Below are 20,049 nucleotides of genomic sequence, written 5' to 3'. Positions count from 1 at the left end.
CAGTGAATGGAAATTGAGGCTTAGAAAATTAATCGCTTAAACCCAAGATCCAATAAGAAGCCACAGAGTCAGATCTTAAACCTATGTTCTTTGGCTCCATACCTAGAGATTTTCCCCCTTATTACTTGAAAAATGTCCCCAAAGTTGGGTTTTTGTTCCTCCTATTTGTTTTACATATAATGGAATAGAGTCAGTACCTGATTAATCATGATCATATTGTGTTCTCTATTTCAGGAAAGCCTAGCGCTAGAGGATAGCATTGACTACTGATGACTTTTACAAACCAGGTTGTGATTTTTGCTGCATTTCACGGAAATACAGTTTGAACACTTTTCAAACAATGATACAATTACACACACATGCACACAGGCACAGGCAAACATACATCTACACGTTTGCTTTTGTATCTTCTTGGAGTTTTATACAACCATATGTCTGCTATATTTCTGGCATGGTCTGTTTCAAGATTCTAGAAAATATGTTACAGCTCTGTGTATTAGGAAAATGAAATTATAACATTTAGGTGCTTAAGGTCCACTTAAGTCACTCAAATACAAGTTTCTTAAAAAGGATTTCTCTTATTAATCTTTCTTTATTCCTTACCATTCTTCATTCTTTTATTTGTTCTAAGTTTCATGAAGCAGAGGCTTAGTTTTGTTTACTGCTATATCCTCAGCACACAGAACAGCATTTGGCATACATCAGTATATTAATTGCTAAAATAATGTGTTTAATATCACTTAATGGGTTTCCTTAGTTTGGTTATAAAGACTCTCTGTCCCTCTCCCTTTCTCTCTTAGTTAAATATTATTTTTAAACCTTTAGATAGAAAACCAAACAAAATGACACCTATTTGCTTGCTTTCTGAAGCAGAAATATGTAGGCCTCATTTCTTCAATTCAAACTATATCAATTTACAAAGTATTAGACCCATAACAGTTGAGAAACATGCTAACAAATCCCTAATGCTGATCCATCAACACAAGTTGCTAGTCATTTTTCTCAAAGTTCTGAATATAATTTTATGACACTGTACTATTTTTTAATTTATGGAGGATGGGCAAAGAAGAGAAAGGGTTGGTTACAGCTGTCTGGAATTTTATTTATACTTATATCAATTCAAACATAAGAATCGCAGAACCTGAGAGCCTTAAAAAAAAAAAGTAATAAATTTGGTTACTGCTTGTGGCTCAGTTAGTAAAGAACCACTTGCAATGTGGGAGACTTGGGTTTGATCCCTGGGTTGGGAAGATCCCCTGGAGAAGTGAAAGGCTACCCACTCCAGTATTCTGGCCTGGAGAATTCCATGGAGTTGCAAAGAGTCGGACACGACTGAGTGACTTTCACTATTATTGCTTCATTCAGCCTTGATTGTACTTAAAATATCAAATACCATAATCATTTGTGATTCTATTATTTATGGCCATAAATGAACATAATATATAAATGTATTATACAATTTAATAAGTTAAATATATTAAGTAAATAAACAAATTGATATAAAAATTTCAACATCTCCAAAGATGGACATTCTCAAACTTAATTCCAAATTGTCCTGATGTTTCATCACAATTGCCTTCAATAAAACACATTTTATATTTAGTTTCTTCTCTTTGGAAACATGAGATATTTAGATTTATTCCTCTTGTAAAAAAATTAATAAAAAGAAACCTCGATTAAGCAGAGTCAGACAGCAGAAGGGAGAGCTCTCACACCCTACACTGACAGCAGAGACCAACAGGAAGATGAAAGATTCCCATTCTGGAGAATGGATACATATCTGTGTATGACTGAGTCTCTTTGTTATCCACCTGAAACTATCACAACATTGTTAACAGGCTAAACTCCACAATAAAATTAAGTTTTGCTTTTTTTTTTTTTGACTCTCTTTCATGGCAACAACTCAGCCAATGAAAAGTCATGGACTTTTTGTCCTTGCCTTCCCAGCTTCCTTTTTCTCTATAAAAGTGTACCCCTTCCTTGCTGTGCAGGGACTTGCCTGTGGCTGGTCATGGTTGTAGACTGAATTGCAATTCTCTGTTAATCCTGAATAAACCCATCTGTTAGAGAAATAACTGCCAGTCTATTTCTTTCAGGTCAAAATTCTGGTGGTTCTTTCAGAAACCAGAGGAGACTCCCTATGGCTCCAGGGCTGGTGAACAAATAAGCGTGGTACCCACAATTAAGCCCATTGCCATTCACTGCATTTCTCGCCAACCCTGGAGTTTGAATGTATATCTTTTCCCTGGATTCGAGCTCACATCCTTTAGCGTCTGATGCCCTGCAAGCTTTCTCCAGGATCTATTTAAAGGTTTTGTCTTTCTGGTTAATGTTTTGTTCTGTATGTGACTACTCCTTTGACACTTTGGTCTGATTTTGAGATCAGACTATTTCAACTGAAGCTGGCTGAAAATGGCCTTTGGATCAATTCTTTCAAGACGGGACTGCTTCAGATGAAACTTCTGGTTTTTCAACTTTTGGCCTATTCCTTTGGGGGCTGTCCTCTGAAGACTGGCTAAAAAACCAAAGCCTTCAGTCTAGCTCCGTCAGGACCAAGCTATCTTTTAAGGCCTGATTTGTAAGCTTTTTGAATTAAACCAATTGTGTTTCAAACTGTTTAAACTGTTTGAAAATTTTCTTTGCTGTAGAGGAAAATCCTCAGGAAATGGGATCCCAGTTACTTAACTATTAATATTTTGAGAGTGCTTTATCTACAGGGTCTCTGGTTGATTTTATGTTTAAAAACACGGGTCCTTCCTCATGTACATTTCTAAATAAATAGACAGAGCTGACCAAAGGCAATTTAAATAGAATCTCAATGGCAAGGATGGGGAACTTTTGAAATCCCCAAACTTCATTTCCTTAAAATTGAACTGGTTTAAAAATTTCCAGAAGTGATGGAATACTTATTTTGATTGGTATTATGAGGCTTTCCAATGTTATAAGAAGCCTAAAATTGCCTTTCTGCAAAATATGATTTTAAGATTAAGACCAGTAAATGATTATGGAAAAGGCATGAGGCGTATGAAATGACGCTCAACATCAGTAATTATTAGAGAATATTAGACAAATGCAATTCAAAACTAAAATGAGATATCACCTCATACCAGTGAAAATGGTCACCATAAAAAAATCTACAAACAATAAACACTGGAAAGGGTGTAGAGAAAATGGAACCCTCTAGCACTGTCAGTGGGAATGTAAATTGATACAGTCACTATGCAAAACAGTATGGAGCTTCCTTAGAATACTAAAGATAGATTTACTACATGATCCGTAATCCCTCTACTGGGCAGGTGACCTGAAAAAAGGTAAACAAACAAAAACAAACACATGGACCTAATGTTCATTGAAGCACTATTTATAATAGCCAGGTCATGGAAGCAACCTAAATGTCCATCACAGATGAATGGATAAAGAAGATGTGGTACTTACAATGGAATATTACTTGGCCATAAAAAAGGAATGAAACTGGGTCATTTGTAGAGATGTGGATGGGCCTAGAGTCTTGTCATACAGAGTAAAGTAAGTCAGAAAGAGAAAAATATCATATGTTAATACACACGTGGAATCTATAAAACGGTACAAATGAACCTGTTTGCAAGGCAGAAATAGAGACACAGACATACAGAACAAATGGATGAACACTAATGGGGAAAAGGGACGCTGGGATGAATTGGGAGATTGGTATTGTCATACATATACTGACATATATACACTATGTATAAAACAGATAACTAATGAGAACCTGATGTAGAGCACAGGGAACTCTACTTAATGCTCTGTGGTGACCTAAATGGGAAGGAAATCCATAAAAGAGAGAACATATGTATACACAGAGTTGATTCATTTTGCTGTATAGCAGAAACTGACACAACATTGTAAAGCAACTATACACAATAAAAAAATAAATAAAATAATCCCAACTCAATTTAATCCAATTTAGGGGATGGACTGGAAGACACAGTTTTCAGGTCCTAAAGAGAGTTGGATGAAGTCACCAACCCTTGGGCATCAGAACGGTCAGATTTAGTTTTCCTTTTTGCAAATGAAAAGGAAGGGAACACCTTTGGATTACTCACCCAAAACACAGACCCCAATCACCAACTTATAAAGTATTAAAGCTAGCAACAAGACCATGGACACTAGGATACTGCCTTGCCTTAATGCCGTACAGACTACTGTCCATTCGGTTAAGGCCACCAAGAAAATGTTTGTGTGATCCGTTTAAACATTTTTGTATCTGATACAGTAGAAGCTCTCCTGAATCCTCTCCTGAATGCATTCATCTTACCTTCTATGAAGCCCTTTTCTTAACTGCCCTTCACAGAACTCTTTTCTGTTATGATAACCTTAACCTGGCTACTCTTTTCCCCCTCCATCACCCACAAGGCTCCTCATGACTGCTTAACACTGGTGCACCACCTCCTGTCCCCTCATAATGATCTACAGTAAATTCCATTGGATAATGTTGACTTTTCAAGGTTCACCAATGGTTTTTATTTTAAAGATGACGATGGCAAATAGTGTGCTGAGTATGCTGTCATAATTTGTTTTGATGTTGCTGAGGCAGCATCTTTAATTTGTGGCTACTTCAGCTCAACAGGATGAACTACATGCTCTTAACATGAGTTTGAACCTAAGCCAAGGACAAAACTGCCAATACTTATACTAACAGTAGAAACTCTTTTGAAGTGGCTCACAACTTTGGAAGGTTGTGGAAGCAACATGGCCTCCTTATTTCCAGTGGAAATAAAATTTATAATGGATCTGATGGTCAGGAATTATTGCATGTAAACATCTTACCTGCCACTTTAGCGATTATTAACAGTTTGGTATATTCTAAACTTAAATTTCTTGAAGCTAAGAGGAATGATCTTGCTGATACTTCTGCAAGGAATGTTGTCCTTAAAAGGACCAACAGTAGCCAAGCATCTGTCATGGTTCAAAAGGTATTTCCAAATTATCCAAATTATAATTTAGTAAAACTGGTTAGAGAGTCCAGCAACTGGCCTCCGAAAAGCAAAAAATAAGATTGGAAATGCACCAACTATTGGTTTGATAAAAAGAGAAAGCTCTAGTTTGGACCAATAAGAACCCAGTCCTACCTGAGACTCTAACATACCCACTCCTCACCACTGTACGTGCATTAAACCATTGGTCTACTGACCAAAAAAGCTTCATGAATCAATATGGTAGGGAAACATTAACAAGACCACAAGCAGTGCCTACCTCACTGTCCCACTTGTCCAAGTACAAGCCAGGGAAGTCTATTTCTACTACTCTCAGGTATTCAAATACCTACTGCTCTCTGGTATTTTGCAAATGGTCTATATGAGGTTTGGCAACTGGATTTCATACAATTTCCTCTAATAGATATAAATGTTTCAGTCACAGTCTATATGTTTCCACAGTGGACTGAAACGTTCTCCTGTAGACTGGTTACTGTCTTTTCTGTGCCTAAAGTTAGGAAAGATGATTCCTTCCTAGTAGAACTCCTCTTGAACTTCATAGTATTTGAGTAATCTATTTTATTGGCTAGGTACTTTGACAAGTCTTTGCTGTTTGGCTGGTTTTATGACATTCACACTGGTGTGGATTGTTGCCCCAATTTTCTGGTTAAGACGAGCATCTAATTCCATCATTAAGACTCAATTGACAAATTTGTAGAGGCCCTCCAAATATCTTGTCCAAAAGCACTGTGTTGGTTCTTCTATATCCCAGATTCACCACTTTTCATTTGCAAAAAGGAAAACTAAATCCCGTTGAGCTGAAGTAGCCACAGATTAAAGATGCTGCCTCAGCATCATCAAAACAAACGATGATAGCATACTCAGCACAGTATTTGCCATCGTCACCTTTTGAGATAGTGAAAGGATGCTCAATGCACTTGACTTCTGCTTCTTTAGAGTCACAACTGCTAAAAGCAGAGATACTCCAATATTTCAAAGGTCTATTTGTTTCTATTAAAATCATTATTAAAAAACTAAAAATAGAACTACACTATGACCCAGAAATCCAACTACTGAGCATACACCCTGAGAAAATCATAATTTAAAAAGACACACGAACCCCAGTGTTCATTGCAGCACCATTTATAATAGCCAGTACATAGAAGCAACCTAAATGTCCATCAAAGGAGGAATGAATAAATAAGATGTGGTACATATACACAATGGGCTATAACTCAGCCATAAAAAGAACAACATTATACATCATTTGTAGAGATGTGCATGAACCTAGAATCTGTCACACTGTGTGAAGTCAGGAAAACACACATCATACATTAATGCACATGTGTACAATCAAGAAAAACTGTACATATGAACTTAATTTGCAGGGCAGCAATAGGGATGCCTTTTCATACTGTTCATGAGGTTCTCAAGGCAAGAATATTGAAGTGGTTTGCCATTCCGTTCTCCAATGGACCACGTTTTGTCACATTTTGATGCTTTTGAACTGTGATGTTGGAGAAGACTCTTGAGAGTCCCTTGGACTGCAAGGAGATCAAACCAGTCAGTCCTAAAGGAAATCAGTCTTGAATATTTATTGGAAAGACTGAGGCTGAAGCTGAAGCTCCAATACTTTGGCCACCTGATGCAAAGAATCAGGCTTTCTGACTCACTGGAAAAGACACTGATGCTGGGAAAGATTGAGGGCAGGAGGAGAAGGGGACAATAGAGGATGAAATGGTTGGATGGCATCACTGACTCGATGGACGAGTTTGAGCAAGCTCCGGGAGTTGGTGATGGACAGGGAAGCTGGTGTGCTGCAGTCCATTGGGTCACAAAAAAGTCGGACACAACTGAGCAACTGAATTGAATAGAGATGCAGACATAGAGAATGGATGTGTGAATGTAGGTGGGAAGATGAAGTGGGAGACCGGGATTGAAGTTAGGATTGACTCCTGACTTCCTCTTTCAGTCTATAAAAGTGTTCTTCTCTTGCTATGTGGGGACTTGCGTGTGGCTTGCCAGGGTAGCTGACACTGAGTTGCAATTCTCTGTTGATCCTAAATAAACCCATCTTTGCTGGAGAAATATCTGGCAGTCTATTTGTTTCAGGCCAACACTGAATATATCTTCAAATATTTGTAGACAGATATTAAGGTCAAACACAACATTAACTTCTTGGACAATTTTCTGAATTCAGTCAAGCTAGTTTAAGGATGTATTCTAGTAAAATAGTCTGAGATATTCTAATGAATCCACTGTTTGGCAGTTCAAACCCTTTCTAAATAAATATCAACTCAATTTTTCACTAAAATAAAGATCTTTGTAAATTATAAATTGCATTTTTAATATCTTGGTATATCAATCATCACTGAAACTAGCTTAATGTGTCATATGTCTTGAGATATAACTATTCAAAAACTGAACTGGATACCAAAACTGGAAAATGGTTTTCTACATCAAATGAGTATTAACAGCTTTTTACATTTTTAAAAATGTTTGGATAGCTGACTCAGTGTGTGTTTCTAAAAAGTAGTTATTCCCAGGCAGTCACAAAATTGAGTCATTCAAAATGACTTGCAAATGTCCCCAGTGAACTTCATATACACTTTATGATTTGCCTAGGAATTGTGGATAGTATTTATTTTTACTTTACTAATTGCATACACTGTGATGTCACAAAAATAAAACATAAAATGATTTACTTCACTACTATTATTTGCAAAATTTGAAAATTCAAGCAAAAATATCTACAGTAGGTATGGCATCTTTTACAGTTTTTATACTGAGCAATTTGCATCAAACAGTTGTTTTAAATGAAGAATTGTTCCACAGACTGTATATAAGTTTAAGATTTAATTCTTCTAGTACTTATTATGCTAAGTAATTCTTAAAAGAAGTAGAAACCACTGGCCACAAATATTTTAAATGGATGCTCAGTAATGATTTTTTAAGTGATAGTTCTGTATTAAAATAGTTCTTACCATAATCATTCCAGATCTGATATGTAATTTACACTTATATATTATATTAAATCTTTAAATTGATTTAAAAAAATCTGAAATAGTGTGTACATGGTTTTCCTGAATACATGGTTTTAAGTATATTTACCAATTTTATCAAAATAAAACAAGGTAATAAATGCAACATTAAAACATGAACTCAGCATATAAAATACTCAAAATTATTTAAAAGTATATGCTCATTGTATATCTTTAAAAATTCAAATATATCTACACATATACAAACACATTACAAATATGGACAGAACTACCTGTAAAAATCCTCTGGAATGCACAAATGTTAAATTTGACATTTTAGCAATTTGCTAGGAATCCAAAACATCCATAATAAGTAGTTATTTGTGGTTTGCTGAGAGAGACATTTCAAAAGCATACAAGGGTATACAAAACCAGTTACTAATACTTAGCTATCAAATGAATCTTCTGAAAACCTAGGCTAGTGTATCAGTAAGACTTGGGTTACTTTATTTTGATCTTACTTGAAATAATTCAGAAAGGGAAAAAAATTCATACTTAGTAAATATATTAATGTCACCATAGCCCTAATGTAACATAACTGATTAAATGTAGCAAAATATGCATTAATTATGATTTTATTGTATATAGACAAAGTCATTACATGCCTAAAGAACAACTTCTTTATAAACAGAAGTGTGTTCTGGAGGATATTTGTAAACTTGGAGATTTTCTTTTCTAAGTGCCAATAGCTTACTTTGTTAGGACTATATATAAGGATGACAATACTATCACTAAATATGATTTTTACTACATCCATTTAAAATATGTTCAACTACATAAAGCATGGCTTACAGTTAATCACATAAGTGTTGGAATCTTCAACATAATTTTTCATACAGTATTATTTCTAAATGAGTATATATCCTCCATGGCTGATAACTGAGCATTCTAATTATAAATAACATCATAAAGTGCTAAAGAATCCTCAATAAATCATTTTAAAGTGTCAATAATCACACAGGCAATAGGTTATTTTTATGCTGAAATAGCAAAACATATATTTTTTAAAAGCAAATGTAAGAGCTTTCTACATAGACAAGAAAACAATTTATCACAGATCACATTTGCTCTGTTTTTGGCAAGATAAAGCAAAACAAAATAAAAAGATATTTAATGAAGGCAAAAAAGTCCTGTTCGGTTGTATATTCTGCAATGCCATTGCAAGTAAGATATTTTGCTCTCCCAGAGAAGGACACAGTTCATATCTCTCACCATATGCACACACAGTTAATTCCTGCGGTGGCATAGGTATTCAGAACCATATAGCTCTAGATTCAAATAATCTGAGTTAACTGAACTTTCAAGATATTCTAAACTTTGGAGATTGCTAGTATATTAGATTATACAACAAATGTAAACTCACCCTTCTAATCTTACATCCGGCAGACTTCTGTTAAGGGCAATCAAATCACTGGCCATAAGGTTAAACTGATTGATTTTAAACAATTCTTTCATTTTCTCCTGGTCATCTTTAGGAATCAGCACAGCCTTTCCCATTTCTCCTGGCCCTTCTTGGTTTCTTGAAATAACAGCTGTAAGACACACACAGGTACACATATACATACAAACATACAGATAATGAACTGAATATACAAACTTGTGTTGGATCAGATTCTAAAGTGTATTATTTATAAACTGGCCTAATAATACAATTGTCAAGTCTCTATTGCTACTTACAAGCCATACACTAAAGAAACAACTTATTTTAATTCATTAACTCAATGCTGCATGTTGTCCTTCAAATCTATCACATATTATATAATCTAACTAATCATTAAGATTTAATAAATAAGCAACACAAAATACCAAAACTTCATACTTCTCTTTCATGTTTTTTTAATACATTTATTAGAGAGGATGAAGTTGAACTCTGGGCATATTACGTTGTGCAAAATAATGAAAGAGAAATTTTGAATATATACCAAGATTAGTTTATTTTCACATCCACTTAAAATTTTTGTTATTTCAAGTATCTATTGCCATTATATCTTTATGAAAGCAAGTAAGGTTGAGAATGTTTTATCCCCATCAGCCTTTTATTCCTTTGTCAAATCATTTTCAAATAAGTAGAAAGAACTTTCATAGCAGTGACATATAATTTTAAATGTCAAGTTGGATTTGGAGGCTACGTGTTTCATAACTGGAATTTCACAGAAGTATTCTGGGCTGGAGTGTTTTTATTAAGACCTTAAGGATCTACACACAGGCTAATGTTCTTGCATTTCCTCCAAGTTATCACCACACTAATGTCCCTTCTAGCTATAAAATACATGACTCAGTGTGTGTATGTATAGGCCTGTGCATACATATATCTGTATGTATGTTAACATATAATAAGAAGACGAGGTTCTAGTTAACCTAATCTACCCTTGATTTACTTTTCACAATGATATTAAACCAGGTACTGTGAAGAAATGTAGCTGTGGTTCTGACTCTTCCATCCTTTTGCTATATTATAGCAAATATATTATATATACATAATATATAACATTTTCTATATTATTTTATATTAGTGTAATTAAATTTTATATAAAATTAAAATATTTTAAAATGTTAATTTTATATAATAATTTAAATTTGCATTTTTATCTATAAAATATTATTGTATTTTGCTATATTACAATATAATCTTACTGAGTTTAATTTCCATATATTTTAAAAGGCAAAGATTTGGTCCCAGATTACTTTAAAATATATTTTAAACTGAAATACCATGTGATCCAACAGTTCCACTCCTGGCTATTTATCCTGAAAAAACTAAAATACCAATTTGAAATGATTCATGCACCCCTATGTTCTAGCAGTGCTATTTATATGAGCCAAAGGACAGAAGCAACCCAAGTACTCATCTATACATGACTGGATTAAGAAGATGTGCATACATATATATAGCTAAACCATAAAAAGAATGAAATATTGCCTTTGCTAAATTACAGATAGACCTAGAAAATACTATGCTTAATGAAATAAGACAGACAAAGATGAATACCATATGATATTAATCACATCTTGGATCTAAAAAATAATACAATTGGTCAGTTCAGTTGCTCAATCGTGTCCAACTCTTTGCAACCCCATGAATCGCTGCATGCCAGGCCTCCCTGTCCATCACCAACTCCCGGACTTCACCCAGACTCATGGCCATCGAATCAGTGATGCCATCCAGCCATCTTATCCTCTGTCGTCCCCTTCTCCTCCTGCCCCCAATCCCTCCCAGCATCAGAGTCTTTTCCAATGAGTCAACTCTTCTCATGAGGTGGCCAAAGTACTGGAGTTTCAGCTTTAGCATCATTCCTTCCAAAGAACACCCAGGGTTGATCTCCTTCAGAATGGACTGGTTGGATCTCCTTGCAGTCCAAGGGACTCTCAAGAGTCTTCTCCAACACCACAGTTCAAAAGCATCAATTCTTCGGTGCTCAGCTTTCTTCACAGTCCAACTCTCACATCCATACATGACCACTGGAAAAACCATAGCCTTGACTAGATGGACCTTTGTTGGCAAAGTAATGTCTCTGCTTTTCAATATGCTATCTAGGTTGGTCATAACTTGTACATGCAAAACAGAAACATATTCATAGACATAGAAAATAAATTTAGGGTTACTAAAAAGGTAACAGAGGAGGAGAGGAACAAGTTAGGATTATGGGATTAACAAACTACTATGCAGTTGACTCATTGGAAAAGACCCTGATGCTGGTAGGGATTGGGGGCAGGAGGAGAAGGGGATAACAGAGGATGAGATGGCTGGATGGCATCACCGGCTCAATGGACATGAATTTGAATAAACTCCGGGAGTTGGTGATGGACAGGGAGGCCTGGTGTGCTGCGATTCATGGGGTCGCAAAGAGTCGGACACGACTGAGAGACTGAACTGAACTGATGCATAAAACAGGTAAGCAACAATGACTACTGTAGAGTATAGGACATTATACCCAATGTTATAATAACCTAAGATGGAATATAATCTGCAAAAAAAAAACCCAAAAACTGAATCCCTATGCTGGACAGCTAAAATTAACACAATATTGTAAATCAATTATATTTTAATAAAAAGAAATTAAAGAATACAAAGTATGTGGAAATAATCCATAAATTATAGCATTTTATAAATGTTATAAAATAATGAAATACAGTGAAAACTAGGGTAGACCACAACAAGGAGAATTTTTTCTGATTTGACCGTAGTTATAAAACATCAAGACTAATATTACTGGTGCTAATATACAATACATTTTCAAGTCAATTACTTTCTGTGAAAGGTTACTCTGACTTTGTAATGCCATGAGCCAAACTATAAAAGAGATTAGGCACTCTGGGGAACTTCAGGTATGGGTATCAGGAAGGTGATTAGCCTGTAAATCCTCTTATATGTAGAAAAATGGTAAGGACTGGGAAATTTTAAAGTGAAAAAGATATCTGTATGCAACTTCAAACTATTAAACAAATTACCTTATAGCTAATGAAGACTTCATTCACTTTAACAAGCAAAAGTAGATATGAAGACAGGAATTTTATGAAAAAGTATATCACGTTCAGTTAAAATTGTAACTGCAATATGTTTCCTCGGGAGTTAGTAAGTTTATTGTCGCTAAAATCATATGGAGTTGTTGGAGCTGGCTTTGGGTGAAGTTGTGTTGCTGATTAGACTGTGGACTTAGATAGGTCTCCAAGTACTTTTCATTTCTCTTATTTTTTTAAGTTTTGATTGCATAGAAATTATTAGGAATTTCTATAGTTTCCTTAGGAATCTAATTCTGAAGCAAAGGATTTAATCAGGCTATATGATACCACCCATTGATAACAGATATTTTATGTATGTGTCTGTATCTGTATCTATAACTATATGTATCTATAAGAAGATAGATTCTCAATCTAGTTTGGTAGAGATAGATAAATAGATATTTTACATATTCTGGTCTATAACTTTAAATGTCAGAAAATATAGGGTCAATGTTTTTTTTCTGGAAAAAGGATGTTTGATTTTTATTACATTAAAGAGTTTAAAGAATTTGAGATTTAAAAAATTATAATTTTTAGAAGTTAAGGAAGTAATTCATTTACCATTCATAGGTCTTTAAAATGTCCTCTATAAATTCCAACAAAAATATATTACATTGCAGAAAATAGCATCAATGCAATGCTACCAAGACTATGAAACAGATAGGATTGACTTCTAGTCTATGTAGAAAATCATGGAGCTCAACTACATCATTGTGGAGCATGAAGATCAAGTTACAGCACATAGAAGTACTTGTTTTTTGTAATATATTCAAAGCTGTAACCATGTCCTTGCTGAGTATTAGGAAAATTATAGTTTTGTCAGTGACAGAGTAAGTGTATAATCTTGCAGTGCTATCAATAAAAATAAAATCATCACAAACAGGATCCTTATTCCTATAACTAGTTTGCAAGCACATATTAACATTCTCCTTAATTACTCTCAGCTTCTTAGTGAAATGTAGATGACAACTTAATGTGTATCAGGTTAAGTGTCTCCTCCCCAAAGTTAAATATATTTTTCTATAATAGCCTCTACTGAATGCATATTTGACATTTTACAATTTTTTTTTAATGCATGAGCAGACTTATTGGTGTTTTTCACCTTGCTCAAGAAAAAAACGCTAAGTGATTACACTGTGGAAGAAGCCTTTTTCTTTTCCTGCTCTTACCTGGCAGAATACATCTTTCTAGAATAAACAGGTTTTTTTTTTCTTCTTCAAATAATATAAACAAAAAATAGAAAAGACTATGCAATTTAGTATGAGGTATCCCCAGTACCTTTAAATAACAACCTCAATTTTTTTTCTCACCTGTTTATTTTTCTCCTCTACATAGTTTAAAGAAAAAAAAAATATTCACCCACACACTCACCAAATACCATGCTCCTCCACAGTCAAAACGAAAAACAAAAAGAACTGTCACTGAAGTATTGGTGTTACTTTTCAAGTCTTGGTAGGCAAATATAATAGAGAAGGCAACTAAATCTACATTATATCTTGACTTCACTTAAATATGATTGGAAATAGCCCAATTCCAAACCTGGTTTGGACTGTATAAACAGATTAATATACTATGTTGTCATGTCCTAGCTATTGTAAATAGTGCTGCTATGAAAACTGGGGTACATGTGTCTTTTTCAATTATTATTATTAATTACTGAGTAAATGCCCAGTAGTGAGACTGGTGGGTGATATGGTAGTTTTTGTCCTAGTTTTTTAAGTAACCTCCATACTGTTCTCCATAGTAGCTGTTACCAGTTTACATTTCCACCAACAGTGCAAGAGGGATGGGGTCGAGGCGGGAGGTTCAGGAAGGAAGGGACATATATGTACTTCAGGCTGATTCATCTTGTTGAATAGCAGAAGTCAACACAATATTGTAAAGCAATTATCCTCCAATTAAATTTTTTTAAGTACTATGCTAGAAGTTATATCCTTTCTAATTATAAGATTAAATCACTTAAATGATAGCTTGACCCAAAATGACACTACAAAACTGGTTGAAATATAAAAGCAGAATCATTATATATGCACATATATATATAACATATTTTTCATTTTCTTTAACATAGTGCATACTGTATAGATTAAATTTGATTTATTTTATCATAGAATTTGCATTGATAAAAATGATAAACCCCAAAATATAAATCAACCAACTGATCAGTCTACCAAAAGGAACATATTAACTGCAATATTTGCTTATGTACATTGCATTATGAACACTTTTTCAGTTGAAGAAATTTCCAATTAACAACAAGCACTGTCTATTTGAAAAGAATAAAAAGAGATTCTTGTATTTAGGGGGAAAAGAAAAAACTTGAGTAAAAAAATTTAGGTCATTTTTAAACTTATTATGTTAAAGAACATAGTAATATATGATGCATACTGATAAAAGCATGACATTGGACCAAAATCTAAATGTCATCCTGAATAGCATACTTTCCAACAAATTTTTTCAAATTGTATTTCCATCTGCAGATCTACTCAGTTGTTAATTTCTGTATACACTCCAGCTCTTCTCTAGTTTTTATCAGTTTGAAATAGTCAACTGAAATAAATGTAGTATCTTGACTTTTAATTTCTCTCATCTTTGAATATTCATACTTCATTGCTAATAAATCATTTCCTTAAGACAATACTTTTCATCTTGTCAATCATAAATGTGTTTGTAGCAGAGTCAGAAGATGAGGAATCACGCTAGCACTGGGGACACTGTCTCACTATCCAAACCATTTTGCCTTCCATTCAGTGTTATCTGGCCCATGCTCTTTTGTCAAGCCACAGATACTGAGTTTATCAAGGATAATTCTTGTTAAAATAAAGGAACTCAGTGTATCTTTGCTTTGGCCCATTTCTCTTGCGTGTTAGTTGCTCAGTCATGTCCGACTTTTTGTGATCCCATGGATTGTAGCCGGCCAGGTTTCTATGCCCATGGAGTTCTCTAGGCAGGAATACTGGAATGGTTTTCAATTTCCTCCTCCAGGGGATCTTCCTGACCCAGGGATCAAACCCAATTCTTCTGAATTGCAGGAGGATTCTTTACAGTCTGAGCTACCAGGAAAGCCATAATAGACTTCAAATATCAATATAATAGTATCAATATTATAATACATAGCTTAATATATATATATATATTTATTTATTTAATGTGGAAATAGTAATTCATTTATTACACCTTTGGAAAAATCCATGCATTTCTAAAAATCTGATTCATCTGCCAATATTTTTTTTTTTTAATTTTTACCTTGGCCATATGTGGTGTTCTGGTTTTTTCCAATTAAATTTCAGTAACTAGATTTTTATGCAGTAAAAATGTTGCAAATAGCAAGCTTAAATGGGGTCAAGTCCAGCAGATATTAGCTACTATCCAACAGGATAGTGCCTCTTGTTAGATATTAATAAGATAGCATTTTCCACCAGCTAAGTGAGAGATCAGGCTTCCCTGGTGGCTCAGTGGTAAAAGAATCTGCCTACTAATGCAGGAGACATGGATTCTATCCTGGGGTTAAGATTTCCTGGAGAAGGAAATGGCAACTCACTCCAGTATTCTTGCCTGGGGAATACCACGGACAGAGAACTCTGGTGTATAAAATTATCCATGTGGTACTGAAAAATGTAAAATCTCTACTTCATATCTACTTTTGTATTAAAAATTAGTCCTCACTACCATTTAATATTTAGGTTGAGAATATTATATTTATGCATTATAAATAAATTTAGATACATTAACACAAGTTCAGAAATTCCTACTGATAGTGGTACACAATTAAAATGTGCAAAGAATATGGCCTGAAGAGTGTTTCATTAGATCACAAATTAGATCCTAAGCAGACTGTTAAGGAAACCATTTAAATAAAGCAGAGTATGCAACTAATCTATTTCAAATCCCAATTGTAACTTTTAATAAAAAGAGCAGTTTGTTTAACTATTACAAATGGTTCTAGATAGTAACTTAATACAAAGCATGACTGCTTAAATATATGCAGCTATTAGTCTTATAATCATGCATCTGTCTTTCTTATCCATAATTCTTCTTCTATTAAATATTTGAATGTTGACATTCAAACAACTAAGATCATGGCATCCAGTCCCATCGCTTCGTGGCAAATAGATGTGAAAAAAAGTGGAAGCACTGACAGATTTTATTTTCTTGGGCTCCAAAATCACTGAGGACAGTGATTGTAGCCACGAAATTAAAAGACGCTTGATCCTTTGAAGAAAATCTATGACAAACCTACACAGTGCGTATTAAAAAGCAGAGATACCACTTTGCTGACAAAGATCTGTATAATCAAAGTTATGGTTTTTACGGTAGTCATGTACAGATGTGAGAACTGCACCATAAAGAAGGCTCAGTGGCAAAGAATTGATGGTTTTGAACTGTGGTGTTGGAGAAGACTCTTGAGAGTCCCTTGGACAGCAAGGAGATCCAACCAGTCAATCCTAAAGGAAATCAGTCCTGAATATTCATTGGAAGGATTGATGCTGAAGTCTCAATACTTTGACCACTTGATGTGAAGAACTGACTCAGTGGATAAGACCCTGATGCTGAGAAAGATTGAAGACAGGAGGAGAAGGGAGTGACAGAGGATAAGATGATTAGATAGCATTGCCAACTCAGTGGACATGATTTGAGCAAGCTCCAGGAGATAGTTAAAGACAGGAAATTCTGGGGTGCTGCAGTCCATGAGATTGAAAAGAATCAGACATAACTGAGCAACTACAAATAAAATATTTAAATAACTTTAGTGTTGTATAAATGGAATTTATATGCCAATGCTTATATGTACTATAGTAGATACCCATATCATTCATTTGTGTAATATCCTGTAAAAGACAAACATAGCTTATAAACTATTTCTCTGAATTCTTGTATAAGAATACATTCTAAGGAAATAAAGATATGTACAAAGTTTTACTGGCATAGATGATTAAAGTAATATCTTGTGTTTTTACATGCTGGAGAAAATGTACAAATTCTCTCTCTCCATATAGATAGACTGTGTTAAATACTGTGTGTACTACATATAGACTATGCTAAATAATATATATATTTAAATACAAAATACACTGTTATAGTCACATTCAGAAAACAAAAGGTAATTAAAATTATGCTATAGAACACTTAATAATGTAAAAGATATTCATATTATACTTAAGAAAGGGGTCATGAAATAATGTTACAAAATAAGCCAATTTCTATATAAAAAAAACTATGTGACATATAAACATATGTCAAGGGAGACTAACAGTAGTTCATTAGAAGACCTTTTACATTTTTTCTTTAGTATCATCTTTATTTTTAAATCAGTTCAACTGTACCTAATAAGGTGATTGCAGCCATGCATTAACCAAAACTCTGGTTTCAGTGATGATTGATATAACATGGCTTTTAGTGACAGATACTGAAATTGCTAGTAGATATTAGGGGCATGAAAAAGAAGGGATCAGTGTTGAGTGGAGTTTCTGAAGGGAGGAAAGCTACTTAATATACATAAGATGACAAGCAGGTAGAAGAGTATCAAAGAATGATGGTGGTTTTAGCAGAAAAACTCCTCATAGGAGCTTCACTACAATTTACAGTTAAGGAATTAAGGGAAACACTGAGCAGCTGAGCAGGAACAAAAAATAAAATTAAAAGGCTTCCCAAATGTCTCAGTGGCAAAAAATCTACCTGCCAATTCAGGAGACACTGGGTTAGATTCCTGGGCCAGGAAGACCTCTGGAGAAGGAAATAGCAACCCACTCCAGTATTTTTGCCTGGAAAATTCCACGGACAGATGATACTGGCAGGCTACAGTTGCCAGTTACAGGGGGTTGCAAACAGTCAGACACAACAGAGCATACCCACATACATATAGGGACAAATAGCAAAATTCTTGGTTCCTTTTTAGGAAGAAGCAAATTTTTATATTAGTATCAATATTTTCCTCTTTCTTTTCACAGTCATCCTTAAAAAACACTCGACATGTCTATTCTTATGTACAGCTAAGAGGTTGTTAGGCATATGTTAGTCATAAATGTTTCCTGGAAGCAATGGATCCAACTTTTAAAATGTTCACTAAAGTGATAAAATAATGTTGAAACATGAAACTATTTCCTCCTGCATTAAAAATGAGCTTCCTCATTCACAGTATTTAAATTGTCTTCAGCTTCCAATAGCTCTAGTAATAGCCTAACTTTCAGCTTTAAATAGGAAATTTCCCCATCCTCCCACCTCTCTCTACATGGCAAAAAAAATAAATAAATAAAAATCTTTGGAAACAAAAGCACCAATTTTGGCTTTAAACCCCCCTTTGTAAGGTGAAACTGCAGTGGACCAATGACCATTTTAAAGAAGCCCCCTGGGTTACCGAACATTACAATTATTCCTAAGATACACAATAATAAACTTTCAGCATGCGATATATCATCACGTGTGATTCATTAAGTGCACAAAAATATACCCACTTTAGCCAAAAAATGAAAGAGCACTGCATTCATTGACTGTGCATCTAATTGAGGCAGTAAAGACACATCTTTAAAATAATTTCTGAATGTAACATTTTAATTATTATGAAGCTGTATAAGATGTCCAATAATGCTCAAAATTTATTAGCTACTATTAGTCACAGAAAATGTGAGGCAAATATTACTTGGTAGGTTCTTATGATTGCATATGTTAGAAGCAAAAAAAATCCTTCATAGAGGTCTGCAATTAAAAATTATAAAATACTGTGAGCAGAAAAATGGATTATCTCAAATACCCTAAAGTATTTTAAGTCATAAAATTACATCACCTGCTGGATTGTGGGTTTTTTTTATTGCAATTTTGTTGAGTGTCTTTATTTGGCCCACGAGGCCTCCCTCTGTGCTTCCCAGGTGTGCTGGTGGTAAAGAACCCACTTGCCAATTCAGGAGATGCAAGAGACGCAGGTTTGATCTTTTGGTTGGGAACATCTCCTGGACTAGGAAATGGCAACCCACCCCAGTACTGTTGCCTAGAATTTTCCTGGAAAAGTCAATGCCTTGAAATTCTTACAAGGGAAGTTCCGTGACAGAGGAGCAGGGCGGGCTAAAGTCCATGGGGCTCAAAGAGTCAGACACAACTGAGCACATATATACATACCGGCCTTCCTCTACACCAACTCCAGCCTGATGTGCCAAGGGTGGCTGACCTCTCACATCATCCAAGTTCCCTTGTCCTTTGATTTCTGGTAGGGAAGGCACTGAAGGATATTATGGAATAGGAAATGGATAGACATTAGGGAATAGGAGATGGAGGGATATTAGGGATTAGGAGATGGATGAGTCGGGGGTATTTGTTTCCCTGGTTTCCTTTCTGTGGGATTGCTGATAGTTGGTTCTCTCATTTCTCAACAATAATTTACTTCATGGGGAGTGCCCTATGACCAGTTAATAAAGGAAAAATTGGTACAAGCCTAGATTAACTAAGAATCTACTGGTACTTGCTAAAAGCTGTTACCTCACATCTACTCAGGGTCAGTTCTGTGGGAGACCTGGGTTTGATCCCTGGGTTGGGAAGAATGGAAAGGATACCCACTCCAGTATTCT

At 34.7% G+C, this 20,049-nt stretch overlaps 1 protein-coding gene across 2 annotated transcripts in view; it reads right to left on the bottom strand.

Annotated features, from left to right (window-relative positions):
* The window catches only part of GALNT13 (polypeptide N-acetylgalactosaminyltransferase 13), a 672,291-nt gene that overhangs the window by 379,342 nt on the left and 272,900 nt on the right, over nucleotides 1-20,049 (bottom strand). For both annotated transcript variants that reach the window (XM_005896463.2, XM_070380823.1), the window contains exon 4: nucleotides 9,357-9,525. In XM_005896463.2, coding sequence (XP_005896525.1) covers nucleotides 9,357-9,525 — 169 coding nt within the window. The remainder of the gene's footprint in view (nucleotides 1-9,356; nucleotides 9,526-20,049) is intronic.

This window comes from Bos mutus, chromosome 2, assembly GCF_027580195.1.
Source record: "Bos mutus isolate GX-2022 chromosome 2, NWIPB_WYAK_1.1, whole genome shotgun sequence".
Classification (NCBI taxonomy): Eukaryota; Metazoa; Chordata; class Mammalia; order Artiodactyla; family Bovidae; genus Bos; species Bos mutus.
Note: the sequence above shows the minus strand (reverse complement) of the source record. Positions and strands in the feature narration are given on the sequence as shown.